The sequence below is a fragment of the Squalius cephalus genome (assembly GCF_949319135.1).
Source record: "Squalius cephalus genome assembly, chromosome: 8".
NCBI classification, from domain to species: Eukaryota; Metazoa; Chordata; class Actinopteri; order Cypriniformes; family Leuciscidae; genus Squalius; species Squalius cephalus.
In genome coordinates, this window is record NC_137129.1 from 6,988,134 (window position 1) to 7,004,464 (window position 16,331).

Consider the following 16,331-nt stretch of genomic DNA (forward strand, 5'->3'; position numbering starts at 1 on the left):
TGTTGCTGTGCTGGTCTCTAAACCTTATCAACGCTCCATCAAAACTCTAATTGTGATAATCGTTGATCTTAATGGTTAATGATTCCAGGTGCAGTGATGTCACTACCTTGCTGCACGAAGGATGAAATGCATTTTGCTCTGTACTCTCTCTTCATAGGGCATCATTATGGAGCTCTTGTGTGGTTCTCCCTCTGCTGGCGCTCACGTGGATGTCAGCTGTGCTGGCCATCACAGACCGCCGATCAACCCTCTTCCAGGTGCTCTTCGCCGTCTTTGACTCAGTCCAGGGATTCGTCATCATCACCGTGCACTGTGCCATGCGCCGAGAGGTCAGTGGGTTACTTTTTTTTGTACAACCCTAATTCTGAATGTGAGATGAGACTGGGGTCTTTTGGGGATCCTGGACCCCTAGCATCAGAGTGTAAGAGTGGATTTCCTGCAGGGAGACTGCAGGAAAGACTGCCGAATGACTAAAGAAATGTTATTAGCAAGATGGTAGAAAACTGTACATTTCTTGTCTATTCCACCCACTGCCACTTATACCAACGACGGAAATAAGCACAGTTACAATAGCTTAATATGTGGGAGAGCGTTGCTATAGAGAGTGACAATATTGTATTTCAATATGTAGCACTTCAAAGTCAATACCAAATCAAAACTATTTAGCACATTATTTGTAATTGAACCCAGAGAATAAGAAAGCCAGAGCACCAAAGAGCCAGAGCAACAGTTTCAATCTTCTTTTATCCTTTCCTGACCATGTGAATAAAACCCAAATGTGAGATATTCAAACTGACCAATCAGATAATTACAACTTCCCCCATTGTACTAAAGGTGTGACAATTCATCGACCTCCAAAGTACACACATCTTGGCCTACAGGCCTTGAATTGCTATCAGCCCCTCTGTGTAAGGAAGCCCCTCTTTAGGAACTACAAATGGTCCTTGTGGTAGAAAGAGGGGGTGGGAAACGGTAAAGCAAATGTCTTGGTTCATTTCAAATATCTTGGATTATTATAAAAACCCCTGGCTTAGATGGCATCCTTCTCCATTACAATATTATGGGCCCTATTTTAATGTTCTAAGCACATGGTCCAAGTGTAGTTTGGGCGTGTCCGAATCCACTTTTGCTAGTTTAACGATGAGAAAAATGTATGGCGTGTGCGACACATGGTCTAAAATGGGTGTGTTTTGGGTGTAATGTACAATAAACCCATCAGAGTCTCATCTCCCATTCCCTTTAAAAGCTCGCGCCATGGCGGATTCACTATTTACATGACGGAATTTGCAAGCAGAAAGGCTGTACGCTTCTCTAGCGAGGAAACGGATCTGCTCGTGCGCGAGGTAAAAGTGCGCAAGCAGACCATTTACGAGACAAGCCGGATTCTACCATATCTTTGTTTACACAATATTAATCTTTTACATTATATTCCTTTGATGTTTAATATTTGGAATGTTTGTGTGCTGCTGTGCATCCCTGTGTGTTTAATAAGCAGAGTGTATGCGCGTTGTGGACCCGCCTATAGGCGCATATTACCAATGCGCCCTTTAAATAACCAGGTTTCAGTTGGTCAATGGCGCAGTCTATTTCAGTTGCCTCAAAATAGCAACACGCCAACAATGCGCCAGAACACACTTCGTTTTCAGACCAGCACGCCCATGGGCGCACAAATGCATTTGCTATTTAAACAACGTGGCGCAGGACGTGAAAATGATAACTGTCAGGCTGAAACACTTGCTTTGCACCGCATTGCCCTATGTGTATGTGATTGGCCATAACAGTATAAAAAATAAAAGTTGTTATACTGTTATACTGCCAGTCCTAGAGGACAGTCAGAGGTGTATTTAAATGGAGATTGCTGGAGGAGTTTTATTTGAGTCCATTATTTTAAGGTCCACTTAGGAGTAAAACTTGGCTGAGACAATCAGTTTTTTGAAATAGCATGCACTACTTCCACGTTATAATGGGTTGATCTGAGCAGCCATAAATAAATCATCTTATGGATCAAACTGTAGTCACTCTGTAGCCAAAATGTGACAGCTCAACTCTCCAGCATGTTCTGTAATAACTGTGGCTGACTTTCATGCATCGGGTAAATTAAAATATGCTGCTGGAGTTTGAGAAGGGAGAGAAAAAATCAGTTCCAAATCGCTAAGCCATATATGTTAAATCAATATCGCAAAACCAAAGGATTAGAGTAAAATAAATCCGGGTATTATTTTAGTAAATATATGAAAATCCCTGGCAAGGCTTTGATGTAATCCCTAATAGCTTTAGCAAAACAAGGGAGTGGAGTGGAGTTTGTGCACCGGATCCTTGCGCTATATGCAGTTTGATGTGCGAATTACGCTTTGAAATGGCTGAGCCAACAATGGAAAGGCAGCATTCGTGATTAGCACAGGCAAATGAGTGTGGGAATAGTTTGTTCTCATGCATTAGTGAAGATAGAGAGAGTCTAGAAGGCATGCCATCGGCTGTCACTCTGATACGTCTACAGCTTTGACTCAGCAGACAGTCATCCATAAACAAACTGAGAATGAGACCGCCTCTTGCTCTGTCTTGCGAAACAGCCTAGTGTTCCTGCACATCATAATTTTAGTTGTGAGGAGGGAGGCAGACTGATTACATATTCCGGTCTAGGCCAGTGAATAGTGTTGCAGCATGATAACTCATGCTCAGTTGAATAGAATGAGAAGGGATTTACTAAACAGTGCAGAGAATGTGCAGTCTATAAATAAAGTGTTTCAACAGCATATGTTTGATGCTATTCTGTGGACGCCAGTAGATTAATGTGTCATTTGTTCAGCGTGTAACCTTTGCAAACCATAAAGGTCGTGTCAGATCAACCACTTGGGATATGTACAACATGTTGTAGAATTAACGTGTCTAAAATGTGCCTCCAGATATCTCTGTACCTTGTTTACCCTCATAGTATTACCTTAAGGGCACATATTATTACCCAAGGGTACAAATATGCACCTTATCAGTGTACAAAATTGTCCCTTTAGGGGTACTGCCTGAGTGACAAGCTGTTGTAACCATAAAGGTAAAATTTTTGCACATTTTTCCCTCCTGAAAGTAAATCAAAATGCATTTCTAAGGCCATGTTCACACTGCGAGCCTTAGTACTCAATTCGATTTATTCCTCAGACCCGATTTTTATTGTATAGCTGTTCACATCGTTGTTTTAATGATCAGTGCGAAAAGATCATGGTCCTGAACTGACCCGTATGCGCAAAAGAACGATAAAAAGACGTCACGCAGCACGTTGTGGTACGGAGGTAAACACAGAGGGCATTAAAGTAAGTGATTAAGCATTTATTCATAGTGTGATCTGCCGCGGTAGCCAGCGAATTTATGTGCAGGCAATTTAAAAAACATAACAAAGATGAATATATGAAAAAATAGAGCAGAGTTTGTGTTTTGCTTGTATGAGCTGTACATTTCGCAACTGTTTTGATTACTTTGGGTATGTAAATTCTTTGAAGTGACTCAAATGAGCACAGAATTGTGACAAATGTTGCTCTAGAGTGATGTAAAATCTGCATCCTGCATGAACATCTGACCTGTATCTGATTTAGTACCACATTTGGAACTGGATCAAATCGGATTTTAAAAGATCAGATTCCATGTGGTTTGTGCTGTTCACACTGTCATGAGACAAACAGATCTGAGTCACATGTGAGCAAAAAAATTGCAGTCTGAACGTAGTCTAAGACATCATCAGTATTTAACTCTGTCCTCTTGTGATTTTTATCACCTGTTGTGCATCCAGATAGTGTAAGAAAAGCTCAGTTATTATCTGTTATGTCTTTGTTGGCAATAAGAGCTCTGATCTTCCCAGTTAGGAGACACTGCTTTCACTTGGTCATTCTGTAGGCGTTGTGGCCATAAATTTGTATGCAAATGAGTGGCATCCCGTTGCTAAGGCTACACTGTCGTCAGGGAAAACAGCCTATCACGTTGTCTTTTTTTTTTTTTTTTTTTTGAAAGAGAGTGTCTTCCTCTCTATTGTTGTAGAGCATATGCAGTTCTGTAAACCCTTCCTGCAGAAATGCAAACAGGCTCACTGCAATGTTTGTCACACAGGAATATAAACTAATATCAAAGTTTTATGGGAAATTGCATACGGATGCCCTCTGTAGATTACTAAACTAACTAGATTAAATCGATAGATTCTCCTGAGTGAATAGAATCTGCTAGTGCCTTAAGGATATTTATTTTCATCATTAGTTCCATGTAAACATTTACACGATTGTGGAAATATATTCACCCCTCCTATTCATTTTCTTTTCTTTTTTTCTAATAATAATGTAACAATCTTAAGAATCAGTGACACTCTACATTTAATGCAGTGATGGATGACTATAATGAGAAGCAGTAAACAAAAACAATAACATAACTCCTCTTCGTTAACACTGAATGCCTAAACCAAAATGACAGATATTGATTGTAAGATTTATTTAATTACTATAAAATGTTTAATCTGCATTGTAGAACACACTCTCACTCTCTCATTACATTTCAGTCGTATCCAACTCTTGGTGATTCTATGGTCCATTTTCTCGCCATACTAACCAAAATTTTAAGGTCACTATGCTTATAAAATGCAGTTGACGCTCTCTTTTATACCTGAACTATATGAACACAAACAGGACTGACAGCCATATTCTGTAGGGGTGTGAATCATCACTGGTCTCATGATTCAATTCGATTATCATGTCAACGATTCCATTCAATATCACAATGCATTGCAATATTACTGCACATGGTTACATTTTCGTCAATGAATACAAGTCTTTTTTATTTTATCTGCTCCAAGAAAGTACACTTCCTGAATGTAGTCAAACAAAAATTAAGTCTGAACACAGCTGAAGACAGTAGCATTTAGAACTAATAAACTCTAGTAAATACTAAAAGCGCATGAAACTGTCAAATAGAGTACTTAAGTTACAATAATGCACGCATACACACTCGTACACACACACATACACACACACACTCTATGTTAAAATAGTGGGTGCATTTTGTATTACTCGCTTTTGTGTTTCCCCTCTCTCCACCATTTTACGCAAGCGAGACAAGCGCGTATGTGACGAATGACATCAGAGAAACGTTAGTAGGCTGAAACGGTTATAATCGATTATGGTCTATTACTGCATCTATGCACAATCGTCCACGTTTTTACGCAAGCATCACGATGCATCGTAGAATCCTAATATTCTGCTACTGTGTGATTGTCATTATAGAGGTTTGAAACGATGATGTTTTCATATTTGATTAATTGATTTGATTCGATTTTGACCCTCTATGATTTACCCTGGTTGTATCTCATGACTTCCCACCTCAGGTGCAGGATGCAGTGCGCTGCAGGATGGGCGGCTGCAAAGACGACAGTGAAAACTCTCCGGACTCCTGCAAGAACGGCCAGGTGCAGATCATGGTGAATAGCATTCCATTCCATTTCATCTCACTTGGGACTCTCAGAGGGTCGGCTCCTCCTCTCCTAAACAGCATGGGTTACTGGGTGATTGTGTTTCAAGTGGGTGTTGTATTGTAAATTGGAGCAGGCGGCTCACCGAATGCGAAAGACTATTCTACAGAGGTTGCTGGTTAAAAATCCTGGTCAGCTCCCATCTATGTCCTCTTTCCTTTAAGGAAGCCCTTTTTGTGCAGTTTCTAATATTAAGATAGAAGTTGTACAATAGTTGTTCAGTTAGAGACATAAGTGCTTAAAATCAGAAGCTTTTTGAATATCATTGCACATATTAAAGGGATAGTTCGCTTTGAAATTAAATTTTGGTATGTTTTAGCTTACCTCAAGGGCATCCAAGATGTAGGTGTCTTTGTTTCCGCAGTAGTTTCAATTTTGATATTTTTAGGTCAAAACGTTCTTGTCTGTCAGTCATATAATGCAGGTCTATGGTCACCACTTCAAAGAGCATGTTTAATTTGGACTTCTCTGTGCATGCTCTTTGAGGTGGTGACCATAGACCTGCATTATATGACTGACAGACAAGAACGGTTTGACCTAATAATATCAAAATTGAAACTACTGCGGAAACAAAGACACCTACGACTTGGATGACCTTGAGGTAAGCTGAAACATACCTAAATTTAATTTCAAAGTGAACTATCCCTTTAAAATGTTGTAAGGTCGAACTAGATATCTACTATAAATAAACTGACCAATAATTATACTCTACAAGAAAACAATCAAGCACATCAGTAACATACTTAGCACTTATAACCTTGTGGGGTGTTTTAATAGTTTTTAAGCCCTTTACCCAGTGTCCTGCAGCGATTTGTTCGTGTCAAAGACTAGACTTGCATGTAGCCATGGTAACTACAGCAGGAACTCTCCAATTGTGTGTGTGTGTGGATAGGTTTGGATGAGAGGGATAACCGCCCCTGCAGGTCTGCTCCACCTTTCCACTTCATCTCCTCAGCTCACCGCTCACTTTCTCTCTCTACCTTTCTCTCCGTTCTGCCTCTTTGCCGGCAGAGGTGCCCACACCAGCCCAGCCTCTACAGTCAGGACCAGTGTGGGTCACTCCGATATCCACCTGGGTGTTGCCAAGGCTGCCACCAAACCTGCCCCACCCACCCTCCTCTAGCCTTGGCCAATCACAGTCATGGACACAGCCATAACCACACCCACAGTCTCCACCAGAACCACACTCAGACTCTGAACCACAACCGCCTTCTCAATCACAACCACAACCACAACCACTCCCACGGCCTCAACCACAACCACGTCCATACTCTCAACCACACTCTCGACAAGAACCACACCCTGAACCACAACCACATACATACACTCAACCACAACCGTGCCCACGTTCACCGCCAGAGCCTAGTCCTGGAGCAAAATCATATGACCGTACGTCTCTGAAATGAACGTGATTGCATGTGTTTGCTTTAGAGTTAGTACTGTCAATTTTAGAGTGTAGCTGTTGTCATACTGTGAGCATATTAGCCCGCTAATTAGATAAGTTGCTAGCTGTCAGCAGATCTGACTTTAATTTTTGTAGTACAAAGTAACTTCATTTCCATGGCTGTGCAGTAGAAGTTTTGCATGGTCGCAGGTCTCAACTTAAACATGCAGGTAAATGCATACATATAAGTTGCTTTCACTGGGAATGCTAAAATTGCTCCACAGTGTAATACCCTCACTAAAGCTTTGTTTTGAACTCCTTTGAGAGTCAGTTCTTTTGGCAGCACTAACCAACACTGAATTCCAATGAAGGCCTGGAGTTAAAAAGAGCTGCTCTCGGATGGACGTTTACGGTTTACCCTGAGGGACGCAGTCATTTTGCATCCATTGTACTGTTTTTTTTTTGTTTTTTTTAAGAGTCCTACCCTCTTTTCATAAAAATAATATCCGGTTTTTGTTAGTTTTTTTGGAAAGTCAAGCCCTGCTGTGTCAGACTGCAATATGCTAATTTATTTTCACTTCGGTTCAATGTAATTAGTGCTGGTGCTAAGGGATCTGCTTTTATTGTAGAGGTGTTGCAGATGTGTTGCATTAGACTAGGACTTTGTCGAAACTGTGTGGTGATTGCTAAAATGAAAATGTTGTTTCTTTCTGATGGACTTTAACCGCCACATACTGTCTGTTACTGCCCTCAGCTCCACCCTTCACCATGCCAAAGTTGTATGACTGTATGTAAATTATCAAGAACTGGCATCTATATTATAGTTCACTTATGGATAGCATGTCGTTTGTAACAAGATTAAGTTATCTCTCCTTTGTCCTTCATTCACCTGCACAGACGGACTTTGAGAAAGATGTGGACTTGGCTTGTCAAACGGGTAAGTATTTCTGGACCCACCATTATGCCTTTCACTATTGCACTTCTTTGCTTTCTCATTCTTGCACTCTCCTCACCGGTTCTTTCACATTGGCCTGGTTCTAATGCTGTTTATTTGGTTAAGTTTATTAATGTAAAGTTAACCCTGCACATCGTTGTCTCCCCCTCACTTGCAGAGAGAGGACACCCATGTAAGTCTCACACTTAAGTTGGCAATTTGTGTTAGACTAAAGTATTTTGTTGTTTTGCATAAATTGACATACCAAATATGCATTTTTTGCTCTTTGATTACCATACCCTTATCATCTTCAGCATACTAGGGCATTAATGGATACATTGTTGATCAATTTTGTGGACGAGAAACTACCATTGTAATAATATTAATCTTAAAAAATGAAAGTTTTTTTTCTTCTATAGGTATGTTATTTTAGATTTGTTTATTTAAGTTTTTTTCCCATGTTACTTTTTCACCTTTTGACTAAGTTATGTTTTCTGTTAAATGAGACCTTACAAATGATGTATAAAATGGTTAAGCCTTTACGGCTTATGGTTTTTCCCTTAGAGCAGCTGTTTTGTGCATGGCTTTCCCTGCTATCCCTACTTAATTCGACTGAACTCCTGCTGTAGCACCAGCCTTTGCAACCGATTTTGCAATCCAAATTTGCATGCTGAGAATCCCAGTTACTAACTCACCTGCCTGAAAATGTTTGTCCTTTCTTGCCCTCACTGCCTTCTGCACCTTTGACCCTTTCCTGCTCTTCTGACCTCTGCATTGGCATGCTCCATTTCTATGTAACTGAGCTCATTTTCTTTTGTCTCTTTTCCCATCATTCCCTCCACCGATCACATTCTCTCCGCACCCACATGAATCAATCTTGCTTACTCTGTCACTGCTTCAACCTCTCTCTAAAACATCTGGGTTCTATACCTTTGGGAACTCCTGTGTAACCATCTTCCTTCACTCCCCTTTCCTTTTCTGTAATGTATCGTTTCACCATCCAACTTTCTGTTATGATTGGTTTCTCTCTCTGCTCTTTGCCTCTCTGTCCATCTGTGTGATCTTGTGCACTCGACTTCTGCTCCTGTCTCTTTCTTCCTCCCCACTTCTGTCTATCTGTTCTCTCTCTTTCTTCCTTTCTCCCCTACCTCAGTCATCTTTAAGGAGGTAAACACCTGTAACCCTGCCACCATAACTGGCACTCTATCCCGCATCTCCCTGGATGACGAGGACGACCCCAAGTTGGCAGGTCATCAGGAAGGCGTTAATTTCAGCAGCCTACCTGGGAATATCCCACCCCCTAACCTCCTGGTGCAGGTACCTGCTTTGGGTACCCTGAATGAGCTAAGCGAGCAGCCACTGAAGAAGGATGTCAATGTGGAGCAACAAGGCCAGCATCAGCGATCCGGACCCATCTACCTGTGCACCGAGAGTGGGCTGGGTTGGGCCCGACCAAACCCTTCTTCCACCCAGGATTCAGCTGGAGGAGGCGGGGAAGGGGACTACATGGTGTTGCCACGTCGGACAGTCAGTCTCAAGCCCCCTCCTCCACCCCAGGATGAGGGGAAGCCCCTGAACATTACAGTAGATGACCCTCCCTTTCCTCCACCCCCTTCACCCTTGACTCTGCATCCAGCTGAGAGTGAGGCATACCCTGCAGACTTTGCAGCTGTGGACCACATCAGCATGAACCTAAACCGCTCCTACGGCACTCTCAAACAGTTGCCGGCCCACACCGGGCACACGCACTCCAACACCCACACCCTGCAGGTCAAGCAGAATCGTCCCTCTGTCCGGCAGATCCTTACCTCGGGAACGGTGGAGCGCACCAGAACCCTTCCCCGCAACCTGGGCAGCACCAACACCAGCCTCTCGGCTGGATCTTTGGAAGTAAGTAGGGGTTAAAGTAGGGGTACATTCTTTCACAATCTAGAACAACCATCACTTCTGAATGTCCCAGGGTATTTTGGAAACCACCTGTGGTTTACAATTGTGGCATACAACCTAGGTACACAATAGTGCTGTAATCTCCTGCCATTCTTGCCAGGAAAAAGGGAACCGGGGACCACATAGCACAAAGAATCATGCTGGCAGAAAAATGTCAGGTAGATCAACACAACAAAAAACATAAGAGAGATGAAACCAAGCATGAATGCAGTGATTTCAAACATGCCGACCTAAACACACAAGCCGTAGAATCTTACCTAGCAATAGACAAATTACAATTAAAGGGCTAGTTCTCCCAAAAAAATGTAATCGTCATCATTTACATTCCTAACATGTATGACTTTCTTCAGTGAAAAGTTAAATATATTTTGAAGAGTTTATTTGTACTTTTTGTCTACACAATGGAAGCCAATGAGGTCCAAAACAACACTAGACCCCATTGACTTTTTTTTTTTCCCCCCAAGATATTTGGTTCCTTTGTGTTCCGCAGAAGTCATACAGGTTTGGAATGACATGAGGGTGAGTAAATTATCATTTTTGGGTGAACTCTCCCTTTAAGGTGTTGTTACAGGAGAGCAATACCTGTTACAGGAGAGCAATACCATGGCTGATTTATCTTATTAGTAGTGTCTCCTTTCATTTCGGGGCTGGATGATTGTACATCATCTGTTGTCCCAGAGACGCAATGCATACTGATCATGTAGCAACTCTCTCATCAGTCCATCACTGGAATGCATTCAGGTGTGCCTTCTAAACCCAGAGTCCCCTGTCAACATGATGTTACACAACTTGGTGACTGCATCAGGTTGGGTGTGTTTGTATGTGTGTGTGTGTGTGTGTTTGTGTGTGTGTGTGTGTGCAGTTGCGCTTCTCTCTATAATTACACTACAGCCCCACAAGGAGGGACAGCAGATGGTGAGAGAGAAACAGCCAGAGGAAGTGCCTGAGAGAGCCTGCATTCCTCCATTAAATGACACAAAACCTTCCCGCTCTGTCTCCTATACATAGTTCTTGGGACTGGGGCATGAATTTATAACTAAAGTCAGTTGTCAAACTTAAAGTCAGCATCAAATTAGTAGGTTCTATTTTATTTATTTTTTTTTTTTATTTTTTTTTTTTTTGCACAAATAAAACTTGTTCTTCATCAAAATGTAATAACTTGCTCTGCATCTTTTTTCATCTAAAAAAAAAAAAAAGCTTTTTTAAACTAACATCACCCTAAGCCGTCTTGTTTCAAACGTAGTGCCTGAAACTCTAAATGGAAGTGCTTAAGCTTCAAAAAATGTTGGACTCAGAAGGTCAAACTAAATATTTTATGAGCCGTTTTATTTTTATGAGTTTTATCACTTTTTTAACAGTGATTTTTGCTGCTTTCTAGCAATGAACATCATCAGATTTACTTTATTTTTTTAAACAAAACACTAAAAATGAAACTATATATAATATAATAACAATAATATTAATACACCAGAATGGTGTAACATATTTTGTAAGTGCGGCAAATAACAGGTAAACTGAGAACATGCTTATAAGCTTTCGTTCATAAGGCCTAGTTAGTTTTTGGCAAAATTACATTTTATCAACTTACATTTCCCATTAAAGGTGAACTATGTAAGATTTTTGCAGTAAGGGAGGGAGTCGCCAGTCAGTGGCATCATATCCGCGTTACCCTCGGTTTCCGCTTGTACTGCCATAGTAACCATGGCGACAGACAGGGTCAACTGGGTTACGCCTAGCGGCACGCTCACGCTATTATTGTTTTGTTCAAACATTATGGACCATGACAAGCAGACTTTGGGACGAAAGGAGAATTAAAACGAGGATCAATATCAGTGTGGCATTTTCGAGATGCCGAGAGCTCCGCGTCCGCGACCGACTTGACAAAGATGCGAGTGGCGTCTCTGTCAAGAGTGTTGCATGTACTTTATTAGACAGGTGAGCAAATGTACATAAAACTAATCAATGTTATATAGTTCAACATGATGAAAGGTTAGAATATGATCTGTATGTTATTCTAATGTTGATCTAGCTTACTGCTAGTCGCATACAGCCAACAAACTAACACATAGAATAACATTCAACACACTCAAATGTAGTTTAGTGTGATAGTGTAACTGTTAGACCAAGTGAAACCTGCGTTACCTCACAAGTTTAATTAGCCCAATAAACTGACCTGTGTGAGTAGTAATAAAGCACTGGATAGTTTGGTAGAATTAATTGTCCTTATTCCTTTATATCCGCGGGACTCACGTGTGTCGCTGATATCTGTCTCTCATTAGCAATCGCGCCTGGCTTCATACCACAGTCATGTTAAAAACATCAATGTATTCACTCATCCATAAACATTATTAGATCCATCAGCTTGACGACAAGGTCTATAATTCTGCTTAATGCTTATGCATCATCAACCTACGCCTTTGTTATTGTAAGAGGTTAGCGAAAGTATTTATTTGCGCGGGGGGGGGGGGGGGGGTTACTCTGATTTACTCTGAATCACATCACAGAAGTAAAATATTAATTTCATGTTGACTTTAAAAGTGTGTTTTAATGCTTTGGCAGTTGACCACCTGTGAAATACAGAAAATGTTTCTCAATCATTCTCTTTCTGCCTCTGTCTCACACAATTACTCAAGTGCCTTGGTTGTTAGAGTATACATCATGCATATCATTTTTATATCAATCATCATGCTGGAAAGGCTGCAATACACCAGTTTTAGAAGTGATTTTTAAAACTTTTTCTCTAAAGAACTCAAGTTTGGTGATGTAAGGTTGGGGTCACAAAGGAAAAGGTTCCTGGGTATTGATATTTTAGTGGGCTTTAACACTGCAGAGTTTGTAGTGCTTTGGCTTGCTGTAACCTAACTCACCAAGTGACGCCTTTACTTTGTCAACAACTAACTTCTCACACTTAGGTATAAAATGTGACTCACTCTCATCGTCCCTTTTTGAGTATGCCCAGGTCTTGACTGGTTTGTGTTCAGTGAGTTTGAGCTTGTGACAAATTGCCACAGAATGTGTACAGACACTATTGGTTACCTCCATTTGTGAATGTGTTTTGAATAACCTAAACTTTTTATTATAGACTATTGCATCTCTTACGTGTATGGCATTTTAAGCCTCAATTAGTACAGCAGGAAATATAAATATTCTGTTTGCTTTTCAGATTGCCTTACAGGGTGCAGACATAAGAAACCTCTCAGAAGTCCATATATGACACTTAATTTACTCAAATTAATGTCCATGGTCCAAAATTATTGTTTAAAAGTGAAAATAAATGTGTATAAAACCATCTTTGCCATGTAACATAGAGCCTACTTGGTTTAAGAAGGATAGTCTTACACTTGCCGGTGTGTGAGCCATTCACTATAAAGTGACACAAATCACCTACTAAAGAAAACATTTGTCATGATTCACATGTCGTCAGACTTTAGAAGTTTATATATTATGTAATTGATATATTACTTCAGAAATGTATATATTTTTTTCAATAGAACTTCATTTGACATCACTGTGTCCTATTCCTCATATTAAGCCATTAAAATGAAAATATAAGGGGGGAAAATGTTCCTCGCCAACAATTGACATATCATAATTTTGAGACCGTTGTCATGTCACTGCTAAATAATGTCACTGCTAAAAGGTATAAGTTATCAAATTTTCCAAGGACGAATATATATTCTTAAAAGATAACATTGTCGATTTTTAACCAGCTTTGTAATGTTACATTATAACAAGGAAAATAAACGGGGATAGCTATATGTGCAGGTAACATGTAGAAAGTTTACATTGTTCATTTTACATATACTTGCCTACTACAGTTGCAGGGCCTATGTGAAAAATGTATTGCTAGGTGGTTTTCTCAATTGATTTGAATTTAAATGATTTTGGACGCTGTACATTATATATGCAAATTGCACTATGCAGATGTGCAAACAAAAATTGTAAGAACCGAGCAAGTTCCTTCTGAGCAAGTGTTTTTTTTTTTTTTTTTTTTTTTTTTTTTGCTGTTTACAGAAGATTAGAGATGTTTACAAAACTGAGATATTTCTGAAATATTATACCATTTTCCAAACATACCATAGTTTCTGCTGTTTACAGTATATGCAGACATATACTTTCTTGTAATTTCAAAGGCTAAAATCATCATCACTGATGCTGTTTTATGGAGGACAAAAATTGTTTTTAACATCAATGCTGTTATGCAGTAAGACGCCGCCCCACTACCACATGTTGGTGACGGTGAATACCCCTTTCCTATGTTCATGCTGAAGTTCAATTTGAAACCAAACATCAAAAAACACCCACTGGAAAAACGCAGTTCAGTCAGCTGAGGTGTATTATATGCTCACTGCACCTGCATGAGACCAATGCGTCATGTGCGCCAGAGCCGAAGTTTACTCAGGTGCTGAAAGATGTGCACTTGTGATTGATGGTGTCTTCTCTCCCCCTCCCCCTTCCCCCAGAGGAAAAGAGTACGGTACTCTGAGCTGGACTTTGAGGTAAGAACCCGTCCCCATCTGTCCATAGACTGGTGTTTGTGCTTCTGTCCAATATTAGCTAGAGAGTTTTCAATGGACTTACAAAGGAGCCAATGATAGTTGCCGCACTGGTGCTTGTTTCCCCCATCATGCATTTAGTATATTAGCAACAGTCCTGTCCATGGCTGAACTGCTCAGTGTTTCACATGCCTTGGTTCCTTAGGCTTTTTCAGCATCATTTTAAAATAGGGTGACTACACAATCCACTTTGCCAGGATTTTTTTTCTTTTATTGTTATAGTTTTATAATTTGTCATTTGTATGTGAGTGTATATATACAATGAACAGCTGTAAATGTATTAACTAACATTAACAAACATTAAAAAATACTGTAGCAAATGTATTGCTCATTGTTAGTTCATGTTAGTTAATAGATTAACTAATGTTAACAAATTAACCTTATTGTAAAGTGTTATCATATGTCTACTCTATATGTATATAGTATTACATAATTATATATATATATATATATATATATATATTTTTTTTTTTTTTTTTTTTTTACCTATTTAACTTCATTCTGCCCAGTGCGATTTCTAAAGACTAGATGGAATACATCTCACAAGCTAATGACACAACATATATATATATATATATATATATATATATATACACACAATTCCTGTAGTCCAAATAATATGGTGTGACAATAGTATTACATTTACTGTAGTTTGCATTTCAGAAATCAGCTCACCTTATTTCAAAATGACATCTTCTATATGTCATCAACATGTGTGTTGTATAATGGCTAAACATAACACCATACACGAGCAGTAGGCTATAGCCTACATTTCTGAATACATGATCAAGGCTGTAGAAACACTGAATCAGTGTAGAGCTCTTTAAGTGTGGAGTGAGTGGCATTAGTGTGTGTGAATGAGATAAACGGCGTAATGAGACGAGTAGAGACTGCACGTGTATGACTGAGGCAGCCTGGAGGGAATGGGCACCTCCATGGAATGATCAAATGGCAGAATCCAGCAAATCTCCAGTCTAAAGTCTCCCAATCCATTTTTTCCAGAACGCACTTGTGTGCTTTTAAACTAGCAGTTCTTCAATTATGTTTGAAAGCTTAAGTTAATTTATGACTGGATATTTGCTCTCCGGTATGGAGGCTTCTTCTCAAACAGAGGTATGTCTTGTTACTAACACATTCAGATGCTTTTAGAGCTTCATAACCTTTTCCATTTTAGTCAGTGCTGCATGAGATCTTCTCCCTTCTGTCCCAATAAATAAATTAGGGTTGTCAGGTGAATAAAATAGGTTTTAGTTTTTGTTGTTACAGAGATACATTTCAAAATGTAAAATAGTTGAAATATAATCATTTGTGGTACATTTAGTTTTAATGCATTAAATTCCTCTTAAATAAACTAAATATTCAACTAAAATCTGTATTGCCCTTGTGTAAAAAAAATAAATAAGATTGACTATTTTTGACTGACAAAATGCCGGCAGACGAAAACAACAAAAGCTACAGTGAGTTGTTTAAAATCTTTCTTTTTAGTAAACTCTGTGTACAAAAACAATGTTCTCAATGCTCGAGTTCATGTGTAGAGCCCCTGGTGATACTTCGAGCAAAGATTCATGTTGTGTCGAGCCTTCTTAGTGTTTTAAAAATAGCTGATGCTATCATAGAAGTGCCCCATGCACTCCCATTCAAAAGGCAATTTGACTGGAAACGAAAATACGGTCAAACTTAAAAGTGGCGTTTCCATTCTAATTATGCTTTTAAACTAAAGTTTGCCTCGGGTAGATTAACAAAATGACCCTAGGTTGCATTTTGGCGAGAGTTACGCTTTAATCATAAACATATTTAACGTTGGTAGCCCTAAAACAAAGATATCCCAAGATAACAAAATAAATGGTAAACAAACTTAAAATTCCATTTTTGCTTAGAAATCAACCGCATCACATAGATGTTAAATGAGAACAGTGCTGATATTCACAGGTTAGAGCAATGCTCAATGTCGGCTCTGTGCAAAAACCAGCTGTGACTGCGAACAAAGTCCCTTTAAGGCAAGTCATTTTGCTCTGC

General features: G+C 39.6%; 1 protein-coding gene across 1 annotated transcript in view; it reads left to right on the top strand.

Annotated features, from left to right (window-relative positions):
* adgrb2 (adhesion G protein-coupled receptor B2) overlaps nucleotides 1-16,331 on the top strand; it is a 298,540-nt gene that overhangs the window by 264,534 nt on the left and 17,675 nt on the right. Inside the window, exons 25-30 of the mRNA XM_079878265.1 lie at nucleotides 158-329; nucleotides 5,351-5,443; nucleotides 7,776-7,815; nucleotides 7,991-8,005; nucleotides 8,966-9,702; nucleotides 14,223-14,258. Of these exons, the coding sequence (XP_079734391.1) occupies nucleotides 158-329; nucleotides 5,351-5,443; nucleotides 7,776-7,815; nucleotides 7,991-8,005; nucleotides 8,966-9,702; nucleotides 14,223-14,258 (1,093 nt within the window). The remainder of the gene's footprint in view (nucleotides 1-157; nucleotides 330-5,350; nucleotides 5,444-7,775; nucleotides 7,816-7,990; nucleotides 8,006-8,965; nucleotides 9,703-14,222; nucleotides 14,259-16,331) is intronic.